We start from the raw sequence: 23,987 nt of genomic DNA on the forward strand, positions 1-23,987 counted from the left end.
CTCAGGCATCTTGAACTATCACGGAATGTGCACCATAGCCTCTTAATTAACCCCTGCTACATCTTGCTTCAGATAGCTAAATAAAAGATAGGTGCTATCCAGTTCCGGATTCAATTTGGGGTTTCTTTGTTTTGACAAAGGTCTTACAGCATAGACCTGACTGGCCTGGGACTTTTGGCAATCCTCCTGCCTCAGCCTTCCAAGTGCTGGTATTGCAACCATGAATCATTATGTCCAAGTTATGAATTTGTATTTTAAATATATTTTTAAACATGTATTTATTTTATGTATATGTGTGTGTGTGTGTGCGTGTGTGTGTGTGTGTGTGTGTGCGCACATGTGCTTGAACACATCTGAATGTCTCTATGGGCACTTTCTGTATGCATGCAGTACCCACAGCGACCAGAAGAGGGCACAAGAACCCCTGAAACCGGAGTTACAGCTGGTTGTGAGCCACCATGTGGGTGCTGGGAACTGAAATCAGGTCCTCAGTCAGAGCAGCAAGTGCTGTTTATCTCCTTCCTACCTTTCTTCTTCTTTTTTCCCAAAGATTTATTTATTATATATTAAATACTCCTTAGCTGTCATCAGACACACCAGAAAAGGGCATCAGTTCCCATTACAGATGGTTGTGAGCCACCATGTGGTTGCTGGGATTTGAACTCAGGACCTCAGGCAGAGCAGTTAGTGCTCTTAACCACTGAGCCATCTGTCCAGCCCCTTCCTTTCTTATTTTAAAGCACAAGTTCCTCATGCACCCTAGGCTGGTCTCAAACATATGATTCTTCTGACTCATCCTCTCAACACTGAGATTACAGATGTCCGACACCACAGCTGGCTGTTGTATTCTTTTATCCTTCTCAGCCACTTTCTTCTCTGGGAATCCCTCCCTGACACCCTCTCACCCTGTGTCTGGGCTGCTGCACCTTCCGAGCTAGCCCCGTCCTGGCCCCACCCTTCACCAATGCCTCCCAACCCCACAGTGAACACCTAGTATTGTTGAGGTTTGCTTTGGCATCTTTCATCCCCGAGGACAGACTCTGCATTCCCAGGTACAGCACTCTGGTCACATATCAAATGAACAGAAGTCAAGAGTTCCCAACCCTTCCTCGAGGATGCTCCCATCCCCCTACCTCAAAGGACACCTCCACTTCCTCTTCTTCACCTCCTTCTTCGACATTTTCCCCGCCCTCCTCCAGGTGGCAGCTCTGGGGAGCAGCATGAGTTGGTGAGTGAGCAAAGCGGATGCCCCGCCCACCCTCCAGGAGCCCCTGCAGTTTGTGGGGTAGTGCGGGGCCAGGGAGAAGGGAGCACCCTGCAGAGCAGAGGCCCGAGCTCACCTTTGCCATGATGTCAGCGTAAGCCATGTACAGGTAGTCCTCATCCAGTTTGCTGAGGAAGGAAGCAGAGAGACACGCCCAGTGGCGACACCTCCCCAACCCTTGTTTTTAAAATTGAGATAAGGCTTCAGGTAGCCCAGGCTGGCCTCAAACTCAATATGCAATGACCCTGAGCTCCTCAGGGCGCCTGCACCTCCTGAGGCCTGGGATTCCAGCTGTGCCCATCACGCCTGCTTTTTATGGTGTTGTGGATTGAACCCAGGGCTTCAACCATACGAATCTACCAACTGAGCTACATCCCCAGCCTTTTTGTTTTGGGGCAGATTCTGCAGATGTAGCCCAGGCCGGGCTTCAACTCTTCTGCCTCGTCTCCCTTAGAACGGGGATTATACAGCACCATGCCCAGCTTGAGGCCATCCACTTTATAATAGATTTTTCTCTTTGCTTTAGAAAGACGGCAGGTGTTCTTCACGTGTTAACCAATTTATCTTCACAGCAGTCCTATCGAGTAGGTCTATTACCAGCCCCATTTTACAGATGAAGAAACTGAGTCACAAAGACCTTGGCTGGCCAAGGTTGTACAGCTTGCAGCGGAATCCAGCCTATATAGAGTAGCACAGAGTTATAAGTCTCCCACAGATGGGAAACATAGACACTCGGCTCCTTGCAGTCACGGGTGGACGTCAGAGTCCTGGCCATGGGCTACGTGCATAAGCTTACCAGGGAGAGCTTCCTTTACTGGAGGAAAACAGTTAAAAGTCTTTCTAGGGGTGAGGAAGGGAAGGCTCCCCTTCTTCTTGTCCCGCACATGGTCATGATGTGAGTAGCCTTTGCTACCACTCCCCCCACCTGGCCTTTTCAATCATGGTGGACTGAAATCTACTGGGCTGAAATCTACTGAAACCATCATCCAAAACAAATCTTTTGAAACAATGTTCAGGTGTAGCATCCCCTGCTTGCAATCCTAGTGCTCAGGAGGCTAAGGTGAGACAATCATGGGGTCAGTCAAAAAGAATAAAACCAGGTGGGGTGTGGTAGCACACAGGAGGCGGAGGCAGGAGGATCTCTTTGAGTTGCAGGCTAGCCTGGTCCGCAGAAAGCTAATGGATAGCTGCCCGGAGAGGCCTTCTCTCAAAAAGTGGGGGAGAGTTGGGGCGAGAAAGGCAGATTGTAAATCCTTTAGGTCTTTCTGGTCAGAAAAGTCTCTGTTGGGTCCTTAACACCGCCTTGCAAGGGAGCAGACAGGAAGTCTTAATGAGTAGGTGTGGTTAGGTTTCAGTAAACTTTCTTCAGAAAACAAAAGCAAATGAAACAAGTCTTCGCCCCGGAAGTAGCCTCTGTGGAGTGCGCTGTTTACAGTGGCAACTAAGAAACTGATACAGGCTCCAAGACTCAAGCTAAGACTCAGGAAGCCCGGGTCTCTGCCGGTCACCCTGCCCAGCCCGGACACTCTAGAGCTTGATTTCGTGTTATGTGAGAAAAATAATCCCTAAGGGTTTACATTTCCTCATCCACAAAATAAAAGGAATTGGCCAGGCTAGTCTGTAGAGTGAATGAGCCGATGTTCACGTCAAGGGAGCAGCGTGGTGTCAGACATGATAAACACTCACAGATGCCGCTCTATAAATTTTCAGTTTTTGTTGTTTTTGTTTCTTCAAGACAGGGTTTCTCTGTGTAGCCCTGGCTGTCCTGGAACTCACTCTAGAGACCAGAGAGATCTGCCTGCCTCCTCTGTCTCATGAGTGCTGGGAGAAAAGGCTAGTAGTACACCACCTAGTGCCTAGCTAATCTCTCTCTCTCTCTCTCTCTCTCTCTCTCTCTCTCTCTCTCTCTCTCTCTCTGTGTGTGTGTGTGTGTGTGTGTGTGTGTGTGTGTAGTCTTGTCTATATGCTTACCGTGTTACCGTGTGGCTGCAGTGCCATCAGAGGCCATAAGAGGGAGCCAGATATCCCCAAGCTGGAGTTATAGATGGAGGCAGGCAGCTATGTGGATGTTGGTACTGAATATATGGCTATTGGTATCCGGTCCTCGGTAAGAGTCGCAAGAGGAGTTATCTGCTGAGCTATCTCTCCAGCCCCTCAGAAGTAGCCTCACTATCATGGGTGTTACTAAGACGAACGAATAGCCATTAACTCACATCAAAGTCTTGGAATGGGTTAGAAATGTCTCCATTCCTACCTAGTAGAAAAAAAAAATCCCCATCTATTGATTCCCCTTGCCCCCTGCAATACCATCCTGATCTTTGTCAGACAAATGCTTTTGATTCTGTCATTTTGTTTTATCACAGCTCTGGGGGTTGAACCGGGGCCGTGTCCCTGCCAAGCAGGCACACTATTACTACCACTGAACTCGTAGTAGGCACTGTGTAAGCAAGACGTGTCCTTTTGTGAACCCTTCAGGCAGGATGCTCCCTTGCGTGTTCAGCAACGGTATAAAGTGGCTGCCTGTCCTCACAAACTGACCCTAAAGGATCCAGTGATTGGGGGCCAGTTATGTGGTTCAGAGGGTAAAGGAGCTTGCCATCAAGGGAAGCCGAGTTTGATTCCTGCGGTCCACACACAGTGGAGAGAAAGAATAAACTCCTGCACGTTTTTCATTGACCTCCAGCAGATATACACACACAATAAATAAATAGGTGTAATTAAAAAATTTTAAGGGTCAGATGATTTTTAAGGATCCGGGGAACGTTTCTGAGGGAGGGAAGTTCTCACCTCTTTTCAGTCAGAGCTGTCCGGCTGAAGTGTAGGACCAACTGGTGTAGGGGGTCTGGCTTCTTCTCCTCCACTTCTTCCTCCTCTTCCTCCTGCTCCCCAGCTTTCTGGGGGGGTGGGGTGAGGGGATGGAGGGTGACTTTTTTGGGGGGTCCCCATCAGTCCCCTCTTATAGTCTTCCTGGAGTAGAATTTTGTTTCTTTTCCCAAGTCGAGCCTAAGGGGTCGCGTTTCTATATGGAGGGCTCCCTTAGTTTTACCCAGCCGTGCCCCCAATCCCCAAGCCGTCCCCAACTCACTGATAGGTCATCTATCATGCGGTCCTCGAAACTGTGGTCCTCAGTCAGGATCCAGGAGGCTTTGTAGCTCTCCAAGAACATGTTGCATGCTCGGTGCCTGCAAGGCAAAGGTCTCCAGGCCACGGTGCCTCTCCTGTTTCCCCCAACTACCCCTGCATCTGCTGCCCTCAATCCGAAAACCCAACCCTATTGGTACTGCCAGTGCTTTTTCCTTCCTCCAAGTTCCTGTGCTAGCCTCCTTCCTGGATGCCTTACGTGGGTAAGTTGTATAGGGGCGTCATGCGGAAACAGGCCACCACTGCCCTCCGGCGTTGCTTGGACAAAAGTTTATGCCACACCGCCTTCTTGGACTTGTAAGGATGCTCCGTCTGGGGGATGGGACAGTCTGTCATGTCTCCTCAGATCATGGCGATGGCCCAAGTCCCGCCTAACCCTGAGCGAAGCTGCCTTGTGTGTTCAAGTCTACGTGCAGAACAGTCAAAGGAACACTTGGGCTCCTCCACCAACAGACTCAAGGCACCTTCATGAGGTCTCACTCTACCCACAATGCTTTATCACACTTGTCCCTAGACAATTTATGCCCTGCCCCCAGATCCACTCCCAGCTCCTTGCCTCCTAGCGCGCAAGATTCCATTCCCTAGCCCCGCCCATCACCAGCAGGCCCCGCCCACAGGCCCAAGACTTGGCCCTGTCCTAAGACTCAGCCCACAGAAGCGCCCACCTGGTCTAGGTGATAGAGCACAGCGGACACTTCCTGGACTCTGCGCACGATTTTCTCAGGATCATCGGCATCTTCCTCGCGGCCTGGAACGCCGCGGTACAGTGCCATTTGCCAGCGAAGAGATGGTGAGCCTTCCACCTGAGGGCAGTAAGGACGGGATCATGGATTGTGAAGGCACCTCCCTGGCTGCCTGTCCCCTTTCTATTGCCAAGCTTAGGTGCAGCGAATGAAAAGCAAAATCCCTTCTGCAGAGCTGGCAAGTTGACTCAGTGGGTAGGGCGCTTGCTGTCAAGCCTGAAGACCTGAATTCAACCTCGGGACCCACATGGTAGAAAGAGAGAACTGATTCCTGCATTGTCCCCTCACTTCTACATGCATGCCATGCCAAAACACTAAATACATACATGTAATTAAATAAAAAGTCCCTCTTCCATGTCAGGTGTTTCACACACTTCCCCTCAAACGGCTTACCTTTCCCTGAAGGTTAAGGTTGTTTTGAAGGAATTCACGAACCTCCTCATCTGTATCTTTCTGGGAAGACAAAACCCACTGGGTTAGTCTGGAGGCCTCGTCTTCCACCATGACCCGGAGCCCTCCCCCTCCTAGGCCTGACTTGATGAGGAACTGGAATGGGTATGACCTGGGGAAAATGAGAAGAATATGACTGTGGGCTGGGGACAGACAGATGTCTAAGGTGACTCACAAGCTCACTTTGAAGGCACAGAGGGGATTAGTGAGCCTGGGGTGTGTGTGTGACAGGGGACACCAAGAAGTGAAGCAGCCCAAAGGGGGACTTTTCAGGGGCAGAGTAGAGTGGGTTGTTTTGAAGGATCAGGGAGGTGAGGGGGCTAGGAGGGAAATGGAGAGGTCAGCAGAGATTATAGAAAGTTGGGGAGGTCAATGAAGTGTCCGGCTACACAGGGCCAATGGGAGAGTAGTGGGCGAAGTGGAACCTTAGGGGTCACGGGGGCTCTGGAGGATTCTATAGGATCCCCAGGACCCAATCTCTCCTAGGAGGTTAAAGTTGAGGGAGGAGTGGCCTTCGGAGTCCTTGGAAGAGGTTGCTGCAATAGGAGGGAAGAAGTCAAGTGTCTTCAGGGCTCTGGGGTGGGGGTGGAGTAGAGAGTTGTCAGGTGCTTAGAGGGGCCTTGTGCCAGCATCCCACAGGGGGTGCTTCTTAGGGCTTCTAAGGGACTTCTTAGGGCTCCTGAGACTGAAAAGGATCTTCTTGCCATTTTATGTAAGAGAGAAGTGGGCCCTAAGGGACTTTCTTGGTGTCCAGGCTATCTTAAGTTCTGGGGTTGGATTAATTGATTCTTAGGAAACTTGAGATCACAGAGGTTGGGACTGGGGGTCCTGGGGAAGGGGACATTAGGATTCTAAGAGACTTTGAATCATAAAGGCTCACTGGCTGTCAGCAGAGGCCTGAAGACAAAAGGAGGTAAGCTGAAGGGGCCCATAGGACCCCTTCAGTCGTGAGGATATTCGAGAGTTACATAGAGTTCAGTTAGTCTCAGGGGATAGTTCAGACTCCAGGAGCCTGGGGGAGGGGAGACCATGGGTTTCATGGCTTCGGGGGAGAGGCCCATGAAGTCCTACAGAGCTTATTGGAGTCCTGTAAGCTATATCGGTCTCTGGATGCATTTGAGGATTGAACTGTGTCCCTATCCTTAGATTTCTTGGATGGAGTCCTCAGCATCCTAGGGCAAGGCTGAAGACATGGTGTGTAGCGGGTTTGACAAGTGTTTGAGGTCCTACAGAGCTTTCGGGGATTCTACATCAGGATTCTGAAAGTCCCCGTTGGATCTTAGGGGTTCCCCGGGGTCCCAGAAACAATAGGGTCCTGGGTGGGCCCGGATAAGCACCAGCGCATAGCGGGCCTTGGCCAGCACAATGAGGTCCTGGTCAGTGGGAGCACACATGTTTAGTCCTATCGGTAACATCTTCTTGAGCGTGGCCACGATCAAGGATGTCTGCACCGAGTAGCGGTCCCCCCGGCGTTTCTTCTTGGTGCGTTCCTGGTCCGAGCCACCTGACTGTGGGGACACAGGATTCAGTGCTTGCCCAAGTCCCCACCCTCACCACCCCAGCACAACCTATAGCTGTTTTACACAACCCAGATCCTAACCCAGTAGCCAAGCAACCTATTTTCACCCTGGGCCTTTGTGAGTGCCACAGCCGTGACCATAGCCCCACCCCCACCCCTGCTCTGATTCCGGGCACTCCCACTTCTAACTAGAACCCTCATGTATCAATCCCCCCCCCCACTTTTCAAACTTTAGTGATTCTTTCTAAGAGAACTCCACAGGATCCAGTGTCTACCATGCTCTACCCCACACTTCGCATCCCCAAACCAAGTTTCCAAGAACAAAACAAAGATGTTGGCCCACAAAAAGAGCCCCAAGACACAAGATAAGCTGGAAGAAAGGGAGAGACAGAGAGACTGCGGCAGTCAAGGACACGAGGAGACAGAAGGTGCAAGATAGATCTGGAGAGATCCGGAAGCCAAGACACAGAACACAGACTCCCACAACATGTTCTGGAGCCTCAGGTGCAGACCCCTCCCGGGCCAGGGCCACTGCAGTCATGCCAACAAGAAGTCCCAGTGGTAAGCTGCGGCCAGAGCCCCATCCATGGCAACACTGAGCGTGGCCCAAGTGGCAGGCACTGCCGAAGGCCCCACATGCAACACCGCTGAGGCTTGAAAGAGCCCCAGGCCTGGGGTCCGTTGGCTGGATGCCATCAGAGGCTCACAAAGATGACATTTGGCAAGAGTCACACAGATCACTACCATCACTGGGTTCTCCCCAGAGGCCAAGACGTATATATACCTGTGCACAGCCAGGGCTGCCCCTAACCATGCAGCTGTCCCACCCATCCCCCTAGAACCCAGCCTACAATGCACGGGGGAAAGCCAGTGGTCGATTTTTTTTTTTTTGGTAGCAAAACCAAGAAAAAAAAAAGACAAAGCTATAGAAGAAGAGGAAGACAAGAAAAGAGTACCCAAACCGGAAGAGAAATAATCCAACAATTCGTCAAAAGCTGAGAGTGGGGGAAGGAGTGGGTGGTTGGGGAGGAAGAAGACGAAGAGGAAGGAGGATGGAAGGCAGGAGCTAAGGACAAAGGGTGGGGGGACAGGGACAAAACCAGGGGGGGTTGAGAGGGTGGGGGACAGGGACAAAACCAGGGGGGTTTGAGAGGGTGGGGGACAGGGACAAAACCAGGGGGGTTTGAGAGGGTGGGGGGACAGGGACAAAACCAGGGGGGTTTGAGAGGGTGGGGGACAGGGACAAAACCAGGGGGGTTTGAGAGGGTGGGGGACAGGGACAAAAACAGGGGGGTTTGAGAGGGTGGGGGACAGGGACAAAAACAGGGGGGTTTGAGAGGGTGGGGGACAGGGACAAAAACAGGGGGGTTTGAGAGGGTGGGGGACAGGGACAAAAACAGGGGGGTTTGAGAGGGTGGGGGACAGGGACAAAAACAGGGGGGTTTGAGAGGGTGGGGGGACAGGGACAAAACCAGGGGGGTTTGAGAGGGTGGGGAGACAGGGACAAAACCAGGGGGGTTTGAGAGGGTGGGGGACAGGGACAAAACCAGGGGGGTTTGAGAGGGTGGGGGACAGGGACAAAACCAGGGGGGTTGAGAGGGTGGGGCTTTGAGTGGGAAAAGGTATTTGCCAAAAGCCATGCAGAAGGTTCCAGATGTGGCGCTGACCTGTACGTCTCCTGCCTGCTTCAACGGGTTGCCGACAGAGACAAGAAGGGTTACCCCAGCTCGACACAGAGCCCCAGACCCAACTCCAAGTTACCCTGGCTCCTCTGCCCCACCTCCCACCCTGGAGCTGGGCGTTTCCAGACCTTGATTTGGAAGGGCGGGGGGGGGTGGGTGGGCAGGGGGATGCTGTTCTTTAGGACCCCAGAGAGGGCCATTGTGGAAGGAAAGTAATGGGGGGATAACCGGGGTGGGTGAGGGGAGGAAATGAGTAAACAGGATGGAGACAGACAAGAGATAGAGGAAGGAGTGACAGACAGAAGAGGAGGCTGAGGAGGAGGAGGAGGAGGAAGAGGAAGAAGAGGAGGAGAAGGAGGAGTGTAATAGGGAAAGAAGGAAGGGAAGGACACGGGAGGGATATGGGGAAGACTGTGAGGAAGAGGAGAGGGAGAGGAGGAAAAGGACGGGTGGATGGATGGGGAGATATGGTCCCTGAGGGCTAAAGGGGATATGACCAAAGCCACAGGTGACTGGGAGGGGCAAGAAGGTAGTCCTGGAGGGTGCTCCCCACCCCCATGCAGTCCTGCAGGTGCTCCCCGCTCCACCCCTCAGTTCTGCAAAACACTCACCTTGGCCATTTTGCTCTTATTGTCAGCGGTCAAAAAGGACATGTTGTTAATCTCGTTCTGGACCACGAAGTTCTGTTCTTCACGCTTAAAGTTCTGGTGGGGGAAGCAGCGTGGGGCTCAGACCCTGAGACCGGCAGAAGGCGCCTACGTGCCCTGCCTCTGGGTTTAAGGAGAGTGGTACCGGTGGAGACTGTGACATGAGTGGAGGTTCACACAGGGTTGGGGACTCACGTGGGACTTGGACCAGTAGATGAAGATTTCTCCCACCATCCTGAACAGCTCCTCCGAGTTGGGATTGGGCTCTGTCAGCCAGTGTGCCCTGGGGGCCAGGAAGGAATGGATAAGGGCACAGGGACCCTCAGGGAAGGGGCTCACCCAGAGAGCTCAGAGATGCTCATGGGGGGGTTGGGGATTTAGCTCAACGGTACAGCGCTTGCCTAGCGAGCGCACGGCCCTGGGTTCGGTCCCCAGCTCCGGAAAAAAAAAAAAAAAGAGATGCTCATGGGAACCAAGACACATCCAATAGAGGGGACGGAGTGTTTTAAGGGAATCTGATCAGTTCAGTGAAACATTAAAACTTTAGGCTTTTCAGACAGGATCTTACTTTGTAGCCCAGGCTGGCCTGGAGCTCACTGTGTAGCCCAGGCTTGCCTCAAACTCACAGAGATCCGCCTCCTGGGTACTGGGATTTGTACTACCATGCACTCCCAGAACTTTAAAAAAAGAATCAGCCCAGGGGTACTTGGAACTCATAGCAATCCTCCTGTGTTAGCTACTTGAGACATATATCACCAGACCCAGCTTGGAGTTTTCTCTTTAATTTTCTAATCACTATGAACTGTGCAAAGCCAATGCTGTGAAAGGATAAATGTCTTTGTGGTACATGGCTGTCTTTTAAAGGACGAGCTCTATATTACGCTGTACACAGTGGGAAGGCTGCATTATCCAGTATTAGAGGAACAGTAAAGCTTTCTTCGTACAGCTGGTGACCTCCAGTGCAGGAGGCTGACCCATGAGTCTGAGGCCAGCCTAGGCTACAGAGCATGTCCAAAGTCAGCCTGAGCAACGGAGAGAGGACCTGTGTGTCATAAACAGAACAGAAGGAGCATGGCACATGTATGCTGTGTAGTGGGCACTGTTGGTGTGGTTGTGTGACAGATGGCTTAATGTCCTTAGTAGAGCCAGACTCTGCTCAGCAGTCCTGTTTCCCTGTGTGAACCAGAATTCCATCCTGATAGCCCAAACCAGGCATGGAATTCTCTTCTAAGCCTAAAAATTAAAAAAAAAAATAGTGGCAGAGGTAGAGGAGAGAGGGGTCAGACAGGCTGGCGAAGCCTTTTGCTGTGATCCAGAGGAGATTGTGGTAGTTTGGTGTCTTGGGGCAGGGTGTGTGAGTAATAACTCTCCTCCCTTTCTGTTTAAATAAAAAGAAAGAAAAAAAATCGGATAGAACCAAGCTGAGAGAGGTGGAGATTTCTTTTAGATTCAATTTTGTGTCTATGAAGGTTTCTAGGTCCAGAGTGAGCCAAAGAAAATTAGCCTAATTTTGCTAACAAAACTTACGGTTGAACGTGGGAAGCTGATGCAGGAGAGGTTGCTGTGACTTTGCCAGTCTAGTTTATTCTTGTTCTCAAAAACTAACAAAAATAGTGTATGGCCGACTAAGTAGTGATGGATCACAGCTCAAGTGTAGTCAAAATCTGGAATGGCATTTATACAGAATGCACGCCACTACTCCCATTTCTGACCTATGGCAGACATAGCTAATCAATCACAGAGCCCAAGGCAAGCTTACAATCATTTTCAGGGATGGATCTTAGAGTTTAAGCTATCTAAGTAGTGCTTTTGATTTATTAGTTAGCAACTGGCTGACATCTACGTACTTTGTTTTTTCTTTTTAAAGACCTGTGTTCTTGGGGGATGCCATCTATGTTCCTTCCTTCTCTCCGTGGTGAAAAGCCTGACCATGGTCCTTCACTACAAAGGTGGGGCACTTAGTTCTACACATAGGTAGACAAAATGCTGGAGAGGAAAAAAGTCTCCCTATAGTGAATGGTGTGACCCTCAATAGGGTTTTAAGAAACAGAAGGAGGGACTGGGGATTTAGCTCAGTGGTAGAGCGCTTACCTAGGAAGCACAAGGCCCTGGGTTCGGTCCCCAGCTCCGAAAAAAAGAACACACACACACACACACACACAAAAAAAAAAAGAAACAGAAGGAGACAAACCTAGGAAGGTGTAGAGTGTATGTGTGTATGTATGTATGTATCTGTATATGTGTATGCATGTATTTGTGTGTATGTGTTTATGTATGTATGTGTATGTGTGCGACTATGTGTGTATCTGAATGTGTGTATGTTGTGTATATAGGTGTATGTATGTCTGTATATATATGTATGTATCTATGTGCATGTGTATGTGTGTGTATCTGTGTGTCTATATGTATCTCTGTGTGTGTGTTTATGTATGTGTACATATCTGTGTGTTTGTGTGTGTATGTGTGTATATTGTGTGTGTAGGTATGTGTGTCTGTGTGTGTGTCTGTGTGTGTGTATGTGTGTGTGTAGGTATGCATCTGTGTGCATGCAGGCATTTGCTACCATGCACATGGAAGCCAGAGGACTGCCTCAGGTGCTGGCCCTTGCCTTCTACCTTGTTTGAGACAGAGTCACCTTGTTGGCCACCATTGCAGGCTTCAGGCTAGGCAGGCTACAAGTTTCCAGAGACTGTCCCTTCTCCACCTCCCATCTCACCACAGGGGCATGGAGATTACAGATGTGTGCTGCTGCAGCTAGCTTCTCATGAGTTCTGTGGTTCAGATTCAGAACCTACCACTTTAACCACTCAGCCATCTCCCCAGCTCAGAGGGACTAGGGAGGGAGAAAGAGCTGGAAGGGCTTGGTGGACTCGAGAGTCCACGGCAGTTGAGGAAGGCTGAGTCAGGACAGGCGGGGCCATGCTGACCTGTTGTTGTCTACGTAGCGGATGAGCAGTGGGTAGAGGGCATACAGGTCACGGCAGAGCACGGAGAACTCATCCCGGACCAGGAGCTCACCCTCCTCAGCCTCTGCCTTGGCCTCCAGGCGCAGCTGCTCCTCCTCAGCCACCACCTTCCCTGCCCGCTTACGCAGTCGCCCGATAGTAGGGATGAAGTGGGAGCGTAGGAGCTCTGGCCTGGCACGGCTCACGATGGGCTGGGCAAACACTGCAGGAGAGCGGGTGTGGCTCATATGTGACCTCTGACCTCCAGGGGCCCCAGCACCCTGCCCACCAGGGAACACTGTCCTGCAGACCCACCAGCCAACCGCTTCATCCACGAGGCCTCATCGATGCCCAGGTTATTGACGATGATTCGAAGGATGTTCCCCAGTAGGGAATTGAGGTGATCGGAGGTGACGGCTGTACAGGGTGGTGGGGCTCCTGCAGGCAGGGCTGGTGGGGGCGCCTCAGGCCCTCGCTCCCACCAGCGGGGCAGGTAGCTGCACAGCATAGGCAGTGTGATCTCGATGACGTGCGGCATCTCGGTGTAGCGCGCCCCGGACTCGGCCAGCCCCCCGATCTCTGCCATAAGCCGTTCTAGCACCGGGATGTCTGGACACATCTCTTCCACACTGTTGGGAAGCCCCAGGACTGGGGTGCAGGGAGGGGTCAGGATATGCCAGCTCTCAATCCATTACCTTCCCTGACCCACCTGACACCTATGAATCACCTTATACCTAGAAGAGTCTCCAAAAGACCCTCCCTCCCATCTCACCTTCCAACCCAGGTACCTTTCACGGCCTCCCACTGAAATCGTGACCCCCAAGTACTTTACCTCTCCACACTTATTAACCCCTAAAGTCAAATGCAAGATTTGACTCCAACCCCAAAAGATACCCCTGGTATGGAACTTGGTCTCACTATGTAGACCAGGCTGGCCTTGAACTCACTATGTAGACCAGGTTGGCCTTGAACTCACAGAGATCCACCAGCCTCTGCCTCCTGAGTCAGAGGAGTAAGGGTATATGACATCATGCCTGGAATGACGTGGGACTTCCACACTGAACTTCTGAGGCAAAAATCCCAACTTTTTGTCCAGATGGGGTCAAGTGCAAGCCTTGAGCCCTAAACACCTCCATTCCTAAAATCACCTGAACTCTCGGTATGTTATGTGGCAAGCTGGAAAAAGTGCTTTCCAATCCTGGTGGGCCTCATGACAGTACCTCCCATCTCAGTCCCCAGAGTGCTCAGAGGAAAGGCCTGGGCTAGTTCCACCATCTGGAGCCTTCAGTTTTAGGTCTCAGATCTCTAGACTCCGGTTTTGTCTCTGGAAACCCACAGTCCATCACCCACTGTTCCATTCTGTGGACTGGAAGTGAGCCATTTATTCTTTTTTTGTTTTGAAGGGGGTGGGGTGCTGAGTCTCATGTAGTCCAGGGTGGCCTTGAACTTTCTAAGGAGTGGAGATGGCCCTGAAGAAGGCCCTTCAGTATCTTACCTTCCAGATTTTGGGGTCCAAGCTCATGCCACCCTACCCACCTCGGTTTGGGGAGCCCAGCATGACTAAGGACAAGTCTCCTGACTATTCTCTGAACCCCACTCCTGGTTCTAACCCCAAGATTGAGAATACAGGATGTCTTCCTGTGGCTTGTGTGGCCACCACCTCTGAGTCTTGCCCCTAATTGTGAATGAAAAGTATTCATGAAGGCACTTGCCTCCCTGAGCTTCACGTTACCAACTCCATAACACGCCTCATAGCGCCTAACTTCATCTCTGACCCCCCCCAATCCTCCCAGTGGAGTGGCTTCGGATGGCCCCTTACAGCATGGCCTGAACCCCTCAAGGTCTGGCCGTTGTGGAACACTATTTCCTGGAGAATTCTCAGCCCCTCACAGCCCAGATTTAGGGAGCACTCCACGCTGAACGTGGCTCTCCTGTGACCCTGACAGCTAGCTGCCCCAGTCCACGCAACTCACTGGCCCGCTCTCGAGGAGACTTGGTGGTGTAGACAGAGCAGGCGTTGTATTCATTCAGCTCAGGCTCCAGGAATGCCACTGGCATGGCTGCGGCCAGGCGGGCCAGGCATTCCCCCAGGGCTGGCCGCAGCCTGGAAAGAGAGCAGCAGTTATTTTCCAAGAGCCCCTCCATAGTCTTGAGCTCCATCCCCATTCTGCACAGGAGCGCCCCTACTGGTCCGCTCTGGAGCAGAGTTGCAGGCGCCGCTCTCGTGTGCCCTTCTCTGTGTGCCTGACAAAGACTTGTATGCAGACTGAAATGTTCCTCTCTCGTGATCCCCAGCGAGCTGCTGCCCCGTTTCTGCACGTCTCCTACCAGGTCAAGCTTGTTCCCCAGAGAAGCCACTCAAGCATCCTTAGTCTGATCCCGCTCTCCCAGATCCCACAGCCTCTGTTTCTCTGCCTGGCCTTTGCAATTTGCGCCCTCTCTTGGCTTCTGGCGCGAACTTCAGCTACCCTAGTTTAGTGGCAAGTTCAAGATTTTACCTTGTCCGGCTTTGCACCCCCATTCCACTTCACATGTCCTCTCCTTTCACCCCATCGCCTCTAAGTGCCTATATAAACCCAATAATCTGTCCCGTTTTTCTTACTTTTCCACGTAGGGGTTCCTGGTGGTTCCCAGAGAGTAGATACTGCATAGTGTTCGGTAGCAAGAAACTTGAACGTCATCCACTGAAGAGAAGAGAGAGAGAGGGTCTGGGCTGTGCCCACCATGCCAGCTCACCCCTTACCACCTTCTCTGTCCCCACATGGCTGGAAGGTAACAGATAAAGCTGTACAGCTCCCTGCCATTTATCATTTATGCTTTGCAACTCAGCCGAGACCAGCTCTCTTTCAGCCTCAGGTTCCCTATCTGCACAGTGGGATTATTGTAGTACCTTCCGCACAGGGTAGGAATTGTTGCTGTTGTTTGAATTGTATGTGGGGGGGTGGAACATGGCACCTCACACGTGCTAGGCAAGTGTTCTACCACTGGACCACACCCGATTCTCAGTTAAATTAATTCTTGAAAAGTAATTAGAGAAGAGGACACAGGCTGCACAGTGGTGGCACACATTTTTAATCCCAGGACGTACGTGCTACGATGCCAGGGGCGGGGGGTGGGGTAGGGAGGAGGTAAGTGGCTCTCTGAGTTACAGGTTAGCCTGGTCTACAGAGTGAGTCCCAGGACAGCCAGGGCTACACAGAAAGACCCTGTCTCAAAAACAAAACCAAACAAGACAAAACAACAAAACCAAAACAACCCAAAACACAAACAAACAAAAACAAAGAAGAAAGGAGGATGGGGGAGGGGGACGGGGGAGTGTTTACTAAATGGGAGGAGCTTGCTAAAGGGGAGGGGCTTGCTAAAGAGGAGGGGCTTATTTTCCCTCCGATCTCTTTGATAAACATTTCTTCCATGTGTGCATGGTTTCAGGCAGCCCACAACCCTCCCACAGGGCCAAGGTAAGATCCTCACCAACTGTACAAAACTGTCAACAGGGGACAACAGGGGGCAGGGAGGCTCAAGATTAAAAAAAAAAAAACTATATATAGAAAAAAATTACAACAGGAGTGATGATGTCCCAGCATCTATATTTTTCCACGTGTGTGTTTGTGTGATACATGTACATATATATGTTCCAGTGTGTGTATATGTGAAGGTCAGAGGTCAAAGGTAGTCAGTCGCTTGATTCCTTCCTTCCTTTCTATTTACGAATGTATTTATGCATACATTTATTTTTGTATTATTTATTTACTAATTTGAGGCAGGATCTCACTATGTAACTTTAGCTGGATTGGAACTCACCATGTATCTCTGACGGTTCTGGAACTTACTATGTTGAGATTACAGGCCCAGCTCGCCTTGTTTTCTGAGACAATCTCTCACTGACCTTGGAGCTCACAGATTCTGCTGGTGTGGCTGCCAGCGAGCCCAGGGGATACTCTTGTCTGTCCTCCCAGCACCGAGATTGCAGGAGCACACCACTGCACACGGTCTGTGTGTGGATACTGGGGAGCCGCACCCAGGTCCCCACACTCGAATGGTAAATACTTTCCTCACTGGGTCATCTGCCCAACCTCTGGGATTATGAATTTTTAAAAGTCAAGGGCAGCTGAGTGTGGCAATACTTGCCTGTAATCTCAGTTTTGGGAGATGGATCAAGAGTTGAAGACCTGGGCTAGGCATGGTGCTGCACACCTTTAATCCCAGCACACAGGAGGCAGAGGCAGAAGGATGTCTGTGAGCTCAAGCCTCGCCTGGTGTACACAGTGAGTTCCAGGACAGACAGATCTACATAGTGAGACCCTGTCTGAAATAGACAAAAAACAAACAACAACAACAATAAAAAGACTCAAGGGCTGGAGAGATGGCTCAGCAGTTAAGAGCACCCGACTGGGGGTTGGGGAATTAGCTCAGTGGTAGAGCGCTTGCCTAGGAAGCGCAAGGCCCTGGGTTCGGTCCCCAGCTCCAAAAAAAAAAGAACCAAAAAAAGAGCACCCGACTGCTCTTCCAAAGGTCCTGAGTTCAATTCCCAGCAACCACATGGTGGCTCACAACCATCTGTAATGAGATCCAATGCCCTCTTCTGATGTATCTGAAGACAGCTACAGTGTACTTATATATAATAAATGAATAAATAAAAAAATAAAAAGACTCAAGGGCCAGCCTGGGCTATATGACACTGTGTCTCAACAAACAAAATGAAGGCCAGCAGGATAGCTTTGTACCAAGCTGATGACCTGAGTTTGGTCCTGGAAATGGTAGAGGGAGAAAGCTAACTCTCTCTGATTGTCTTCTGACCTCCACACATGCACCATATTGGCACAATTATACCACACACAGACACATAATAAAGAAATAAATGAAAAAACAAACAAACAAACAAAGCCCAAACTAGAAAAGATTCTAATTTCAAATAAACAGTGAGTTCAGGAGTGGCTATACAATAGCTCACTGCAGAACACCCCCTCCCTTTTCCCCAGAAGCAATAGGGCCTGCTATGGTGTTTCCCGTGGGGCACGCATGCTGCAGACTGTGCCCCAAGGCAGTGATGTTCAGAGATGTTGCGATCTGATTGGATCACAAGAGCTCTAACCTCACGAATGGGTCCTATTCATAACTTGATAGGAGGTAGGGTCTGGATGAAGGAAATAGGTCATTGGAGGCAGGATATTTAGAAAGTACGTCTTTCCCCCTGGCTCTTTGTCTCCGAGTCTCTGACTCCTGGTTCGGACTCCTGGTTCTCACGAGGTCAGCAGCTTGCTACATGCCCCCGCTGCCATGAGGCCACCCAAAGCAATGGGGCCAGGTTGACAAATGACTGAAATCTCTGAGCCAAATCGATCCATCTTCCATCTAAATTGCTTTTTTTAGGGATACAGGGTGGGGTTCAAGACAGGGTTTCTCTGGGCAGCCCTGGCTGCCCTGGAACTAGCTCTGTAGACCAGGCTGGCCTCAAACTCACAGAGATCTGCCTGCCTCTGACTCCTGAGTCCTGGGATTGAAGGCGTGCACCACCACTGCCCGACCTGAATTGCTTCTTTCAGGCAGTCCACCGCAGTGAGAGATTCTGACTAACAAGGCCATGTCTAGACTGTTCCTTATAGGAACTGCACACGACAACTGCTCCTTTCTTTTAGCCTCCTCCAGTGAGGCATGGGAGGGAAAGGCATGGCTTCAGAGAAGGCAGGGTCATGAGACAGAAGGAACTGAGGTTCTGACCTTAGGACTTTTTGGATCTACTTTGGAGAGTGCAACATTCAAGAGAAAGAAACATCTAGCTTGTGTGAGTTACAGTGATTTATAGTCACTGGGCCTCTGGTGTGAGTAGCTGAGTCTGCTTTGTGTGTATATGTGGTGCTGCGGATGGAACCCAGCATCCTGTGCATGCTAGGCAGGGGCTCTACCACTGAGCCACGCCCCCAGCCCCTCACTGGGGGATTCTAGGCAGGGGCTCTACCACTGGGCAACGCCCCCATGCCCTCATTGGGGGATTCTAGGCAGGGGCTCTACCACTGAGCCACGCCCCCATGCCCTCACTGAAGGATTCTGGGCAGGGGCTCTACCACTGAGTGCTTTTAGCCTTTCACTGTGAATGCTATAGGAGAGTCTTTCTTCACTGCCTAGTACTGTACCTCTGAGATGCATATCCTCGGCCCTTGCTTTTCTTTTGCTTTTTTGTAAGTCAAGACCTCATCCAGTAGCCCAGGTTGGCTAAGAACTCACTATATAGCCCAGGCTGGTCTAAAACTTGCAGTCGTCCTCCTGCCTCAGCTTCTTGAGTGCTGGGATTACTTACAGGTATGCACCACCCTGAGGATTTTTGAATTCCCGCTTTAGTTAACACCTTTGGTTCCCTTCAGTTCACTGTGTGCTTTGGCTCACAACAAGAAAGCAATTGGCTCTAACACCAGGCGACTCTGCCAAGCTGACGCCCCACCCATGCCCCTTGCCCTGGGTGTCAGGAGTCCTTACGGATGACATCATCTCCGAACTGGTGCTGGGCGATGTGCTGGAAGAGGGTGGTGAGGACAGGCAGCAGAGCCACTGTGGTGTAGGTGAGGTTCTGGCCCACACCCTTCACCTGCGTGCGTGCCTGGGACACCTTGCCTAGCCGCAGGTTCTCCACCATCTTCTCAATGTCCTCCGAGGCACTCTCGAAGAAGGAGCGCAGACCCGCCTTTACGATCTCAGGGCCCGATTTCATCACCGTCCTAGGAGGTGGGGTACAGAGCTGCAGCTCTAGAAACAGGGTCTTCCTGCTCCTTCCCTCCCCTCCTTCCATTCCGCTTTCTTCTTCTTGAGACAAAGTGTCACCAAATCACCTAGGCTGGATTTCAGAGAGTATAGGAGAACTGGTTTGGGGGACATGATTCAAGTGTGTGTGGGTACCCCCAAGCTGTACCTGGCATCCAGGGAACGTGCCAATATATGAAGACAGTTGACCACAGCTGGGGCATCCGTCCCTGGGAAAGGAATTCGGGCCAGGATGAGGGAGGGGCCTCAAGGCCAGAACCCACCATATGTCCATCCCAATCCTTTCCTGTCTGACTCCGCTTTCTGGCTAGGTTCATGCTATCCTATCCGACATAGCTAACCCTCCCGAGCTCCCACAGTCCCCCTGGCTATCCCCACCCCAGCACTGGCTGTCCTCCCTTCCTTTCTCCCTCTTTTGTCTTCCATCTAGCGCTGACCTGTCAGGGCTGTCCCTGTGTGAGACAGTGACTGCATGGCTACCTACCCATCCCCAGGATGATCCAGTCTATGGTCAGGGGGGAAAGTTATAAAAGGCTGAGCCAGGAATTCTTTCTCCCAGGTGTAGATAAAGGAAGCCGGAGAGTTGGCAGAAAGGCTCGGAGGCGGGGCAACTTACCAAAGAGGGAGACTCGGTGGCGGACAAGAGCAGCAAGTTTACAGAAGAGGCTGAGGAAAGAGGAGAAAGGGACAGAAGGACAAGGGAACAAGGAGTGAGGAGATCAAGATGAAAGGCAGTGGTGACGTGATCAGAGGAGACAGGAACCAAAGGACAGGGAGGGGGCAGAGCACAGAGCGGGACAGCATGTAGAGTGAGGGGTGAAGAGATGGCCAAGCTTGACCGTCACAGGCAAGGGCTGCAGGAATGGCTCAGTGATGTGACTAATGTGAGGGATGGCCTAGAATGCCCAGTGAGGGGCTCAGGATGTGACTCTGGTGGAGCCCCTGCCTGGTGGAGCCTGGCCTAGAATCCCCCAGTGAGGGGCTGGGGGCGTGGCTCAGTGGTAGAGCCCCTGCCTAGAATCCTCCAATGAGGGGCTGGGGGCGTGGCTCGGTGGCTCACACATTTCGCATATGTAAAGTTCAGTCTTCCACACTGCAAGAACACACAGGGCAGCAATGACTGGCCAGTAGAGGTGATGGAGGAGAGGCTGTCTTTGCCTGAATGACTGGTTTGTTTCACTTAAGTCCTGGAAACCTCTTTAGTCCCAGGGGAACTGGGACAGTTGGTCACATCCCGAGGTAGAAACACCCGTGAGAGCCCATGTGAGTCAAGGTCAGGAAGAAGAGGATTGGAATTAAAATGCTGTAAGATTAGAGGTCACAGGCAGCCCACCTGGTGATCATTTCCTTCTCCTTGTTGGAGGCATGGCCACCACTGCCCAGCACTTTGGCCGGTGTGGATAGGAAGTAGAGACAGTGGTTGGTGAAGTATTGGTTGATTAAAGGCAGCAGAATCTAGATGGGAAAGGAAGGGGGAAGGGGCTGGGTGAAGGGTCCAGGGACTCTCCCAGACCACAGCCCCTCCGGGTTCTGAGCCAACCTCTCACCTTAGCAAAGAATTTAATCTCCTGTTCATGTGGGGATTTCTCTACCCGTCCACTGCTGACCACAGCCTCTGTGGGGAAAGGCAAGTAGGGGCCATTGTAGGTTTAAGCTGAGGAAGCTAGCATGTTCTGGTAGGGACACTGGAGGGGGCAGAGTTAGCATTCCTAACACTCCTTTTATCCCAGCACTTGGGAGACAGAGATAGGGAGATCTTTGAGTTCGAGGCCAGCCTGATCTACAGACCAAGTTTCAGGACAGCCAGGGCTATACAGGGAGAAACCCTGTCTCAAAAAAAGCAAACCAAGCCAGCCAAATAATGTTCTCTTTTTCTTTCACACCTGCCCCGGCCATAGTCAAGCCAGAGGGACTCTGGCCACCTGGGCTAGGTCCCTGCTCAGACCCCTCCTGTGACTCCATCACTGTGCAGAGAACAAGCTCTTACCTCTCATCTAACCACAAACCCCGCTCTCCTCACCGCATGACCAGCGGGGTCCCTTCAGTCACTCCCCTCCAGCCTGAGACATGACGGGTGGTGGCTTCACAAGCCGTTTGCCATGATGCCCTCCATATGCCCCTCACCCCTCCGTGTCTTGGCACAGATGTCACAGTGTCACCTATGTCTTCCTTGAAACCCTGCTTAGATGGCATCTGGGTCCACACCCCCAACCCATCCTTCCCTGGTGTCCTCTTCCGCCAACACTAGGCACTTTCTAGCACACTTGACATAGTTACGTGTGATTCTAACTGTCTGACTCCAAAACAGGGATGCAGAGGAAGAACCATCTTTGTCTTGCTCCCTGCTAATCCATCCCATCATCCCCAGCAGGGTCTAGACACTAGTTGAGGGGAGAGATGGGAGGGAGCTTTTCCTACCCAAGTGGGCGATAAACTCCTGGGAGATGTCCATCCAGCGCAGCAGCTGCTGCAGGAAGCCAAAGGCAAATCGTTTCTCAATGGAAGATGTGTCCAGTTCCATGTCCTTAAGACCCCTGCGTGGAGAGGCAGAGACAGTCAGCGCCGACACAAGACCTTGCCCTATTTCACACGCCTTTCTGGTCAGCCAATGCACACTGCCCGCTTGCAGGTCCTTCCTCCACCGGCCACTTCCTCATTTCAGGTTGTTCTTGCTTCCCCATGTTTCCCCCTTGGTCTGATCAGAGCCCTACCTTTAGCATATCTGGTGGTCCTGACTTCCCTCACTTCCCTCTCCGGGCTATGCCCAGTAGGAGGTCTGCTTGCCCCCCAACTGCTTTCAGGTCGAACCTTTAGTTTCCTTATGGCCCCGCCTCCGTCCCAAGCCCCGCCCCTAAGGCCCTCCTTCCGGCCCTGCTTGCAGCTGCTTCTGCCCAGGTTCATGTGTTCACGTGCCTGGTGACAGCATAGCCATTCATCTGCAGAAACTTCAGCAACTCCTGGGCCTTCTCCCGGTCCCGCGCCTTCTCCTTGGCCGTAAGCGTGTCGTAGGGGACCAGCAGAGGATGGGACCCACCCCCTGGGACGACAAAGATTAGAAATCAGGGGCCAGGGAAGGGCCAGGCCACTCTCACTGAGGCTCCTGCAGTTGAGTTAGCTGCACAACTGAAAAGGTGCTAACAAGGCAAACGTTGCTTTCTGATGCTGGTCCTCTGTGCAACTGAGCAGAGCTGGGAGAGTGATTAAGTAACACCATGAAGTCAGGACTCTAACCGAGGCCCCGAGACTGCGCGCTGGGGCCGGAGTGGGAGGGCGGAGCAGTGATGGGAGGGGATGGATGCCTTCACCTTTAGCCTCCAGCTCTTGCTTCTTCTTTCGCCCCCAAGTGTTGTGATAATTCTCTGCCAATTGTTCAGCCATGGCCTGGAAGTGGGATGCAGACCGTCAAGCACCAGGTTCAAACAGGACTGAACTTCCTAAATAAAGGGCTGTGATCTCACCTGCAGCTCCCGGGACAACGTAACCACACTGAGGTCTGGTGGCTGGGGATTGTAGCCTTCTCGAGGGTCATATGTCTGAAAGGGCGAGAAGGGGGTGGGGTGGGGGAAACTTAATGGGCTTGTAGGAGGCTCTGAGCCTTGCTCCAGATGCCTACCCTGAACCCATCTATCCCTTAAGGCCCTGCAACTAAGCCACCCTCCTCTGCTCTTTAGTTCCTCAGGCAGATGGTTGTTCTTTTGGTGCTGAGATTCCTGCTCAGGACTGCTCTCTTCTTATTTGGCCTCTCCTCTGCCTCACTGCAACCTCGCCCATCCACTCTGCCCCTTTTATAGTCCCTCCTGTTTTCATAGTTCCTCGACCACTTGGAAGTGCACTCCTTTTCATCCCACTACTGCCAACCCACCCTTCCCATCCCTCCCCTCAGACCTTCACTGTCTCCTCACTAGCTCACCTGGGCCGTTTGGGATATCTTTCTTGTTTTTTTCTTTTCGGTCTTTTCCTCCTCACCTTCCCTGGCCTTCTCGACCGTCCATTCCCAGGCAATCATGGCCTTCAAGGACTCCTTGATGGGCCAGCGGTAAATCTCTTTGTCCTGAGGCAGACAGAGTAAGCGGAGTTGGTGGAGTGGGGCCAGAAGGAAAGCTTAATTCAGCTTCCCTGGTCTCTACAGGCTCAAGGCAGGAGAAACCCCACCAGGGGCTAGGAGATTAGAAGTGGGTCAGTCAGGATTGGAACCCAGGACTCTAACCTGCTCTGTAAACAAGTGATGCAAACATATTCCTAGCACCCATTTTACAAGGGCCTCAGAGAAGTCTTACTATCAAGGACTCTTTCTAGAGAAGGGACTTGAGGATTCTGGGGTAGTCCAGGGGAAGCATCTAATCTTGAGAGGAGGCAAAATCCATGACCAGACGCCAGCCAACCTATGAAGATCCTCCCTGGATCCCCTGAATTCTGGGGTTTCCTTCTAACCTCTGACCTCTGACCTCAGGACCTAAGATGTGGTCACCTTCTCTGAGAAGGTCTTGTAGGGTCTCAGCATGGGGTGGGTCTTCAGTTCTTCATCAATGTTCTCGCCATAGGACCAGTTGTTCTGAATCTAAAGGTGGAGGCCAGGCAAGAGGTAGAAGAGAGTGGAGGGCAGATACAAGGCAGGAGAATTCTGTAGGGCTCTCAGAGAACAGTGTGGCTCTCAGGGATGGCTGAGGCCTCTGGGAAGGTATGAGGCTCGGGGAAAGGAAGGTAGGTAGAGGTGCAGGGCCCAGTGCTCACCTTGTCAAAGGCCCACTTCTCATGGGCATATTCTGCGAACTTGTTAATGAAGGAGTCCAGCTTCTCTGGGATGATGACACTGTTAGAAGACATAGGGTCCGCAGGCATTGGG

The 23,987-nt window shown here is 51.7% G+C and overlaps 2 protein-coding genes across 5 annotated transcripts in view; one reads left to right on the forward strand and one right to left on the reverse strand.

The window, feature by feature from the left end:
* LOC103689966 (MARCKS-related protein-like) overlaps positions 1 to 23,987 on the forward strand; it is a 980,777-nt gene that overhangs the window by 397,331 nt on the left and 559,459 nt on the right. The gene's annotated exons all lie outside the window — the stretch shown is intronic.
* The window catches only part of Ryr1 (ryanodine receptor 1), a 131,228-nt gene that overhangs the window by 45,116 nt on the left and 62,125 nt on the right, over positions 1 to 23,987 (reverse strand). For 2 of the 4 annotated variants that reach the window (NM_001419537.1, XM_039100853.2), the window contains exons 52-78: positions 23,876 to 23,954; positions 23,613 to 23,702; positions 23,055 to 23,195; positions 22,603 to 22,677; positions 22,450 to 22,525; positions 22,058 to 22,181; positions 21,563 to 21,678; positions 20,692 to 20,759; positions 20,478 to 20,599; positions 19,761 to 19,810; positions 19,293 to 19,353; positions 18,863 to 19,101; positions 14,994 to 15,075; positions 14,365 to 14,495; positions 12,707 to 13,039; positions 12,374 to 12,614; positions 9,642 to 9,729; positions 9,411 to 9,503; positions 8,785 to 8,799; positions 6,936 to 7,106; positions 5,542 to 5,601; positions 5,071 to 5,208; positions 4,605 to 4,717; positions 4,350 to 4,446; positions 4,052 to 4,158; positions 1,341 to 1,392; positions 1,134 to 1,208 (exon numbers count right to left, since the gene is read on the reverse strand). In NM_001419537.1, the coding sequence (NP_001406466.1) occupies positions 1,134 to 1,208; positions 1,341 to 1,392; positions 4,052 to 4,158; positions 4,350 to 4,446; positions 4,605 to 4,717; positions 5,071 to 5,208; positions 5,542 to 5,601; positions 6,936 to 7,106; positions 8,785 to 8,799; positions 9,411 to 9,503; positions 9,642 to 9,729; positions 12,374 to 12,614; positions 12,707 to 13,039; positions 14,365 to 14,495; positions 14,994 to 15,075; positions 18,863 to 19,101; positions 19,293 to 19,353; positions 19,761 to 19,810; positions 20,478 to 20,599; positions 20,692 to 20,759; positions 21,563 to 21,678; positions 22,058 to 22,181; positions 22,450 to 22,525; positions 22,603 to 22,677; positions 23,055 to 23,195; positions 23,613 to 23,702; positions 23,876 to 23,954 (3,037 nt within the window). The remainder of the gene's footprint in view (positions 1 to 1,133; positions 1,209 to 1,340; positions 1,393 to 4,051; positions 4,159 to 4,349; positions 4,447 to 4,604; positions 4,718 to 5,070; positions 5,209 to 5,541; positions 5,602 to 6,935; positions 7,107 to 8,784; positions 8,800 to 9,410; positions 9,504 to 9,641; positions 9,730 to 12,373; positions 12,615 to 12,706; positions 13,040 to 14,364; positions 14,496 to 14,993; positions 15,076 to 18,862; positions 19,102 to 19,292; positions 19,354 to 19,760; positions 19,811 to 20,477; positions 20,600 to 20,691; positions 20,760 to 21,562; positions 21,679 to 22,057; positions 22,182 to 22,449; positions 22,526 to 22,602; positions 22,678 to 23,054; positions 23,196 to 23,612; positions 23,703 to 23,875; positions 23,955 to 23,987) is intronic. The other 2 variants (XM_039100854.2, XM_039100852.2) reach the window with 1 other exon arrangement.

Source organism: Rattus norvegicus, chromosome 1 (genome assembly GCF_036323735.1).
Source record: "Rattus norvegicus strain BN/NHsdMcwi chromosome 1, GRCr8, whole genome shotgun sequence".
Lineage (NCBI taxonomy): Eukaryota > Metazoa > Chordata > Mammalia > Rodentia > Muridae > Rattus > Rattus norvegicus.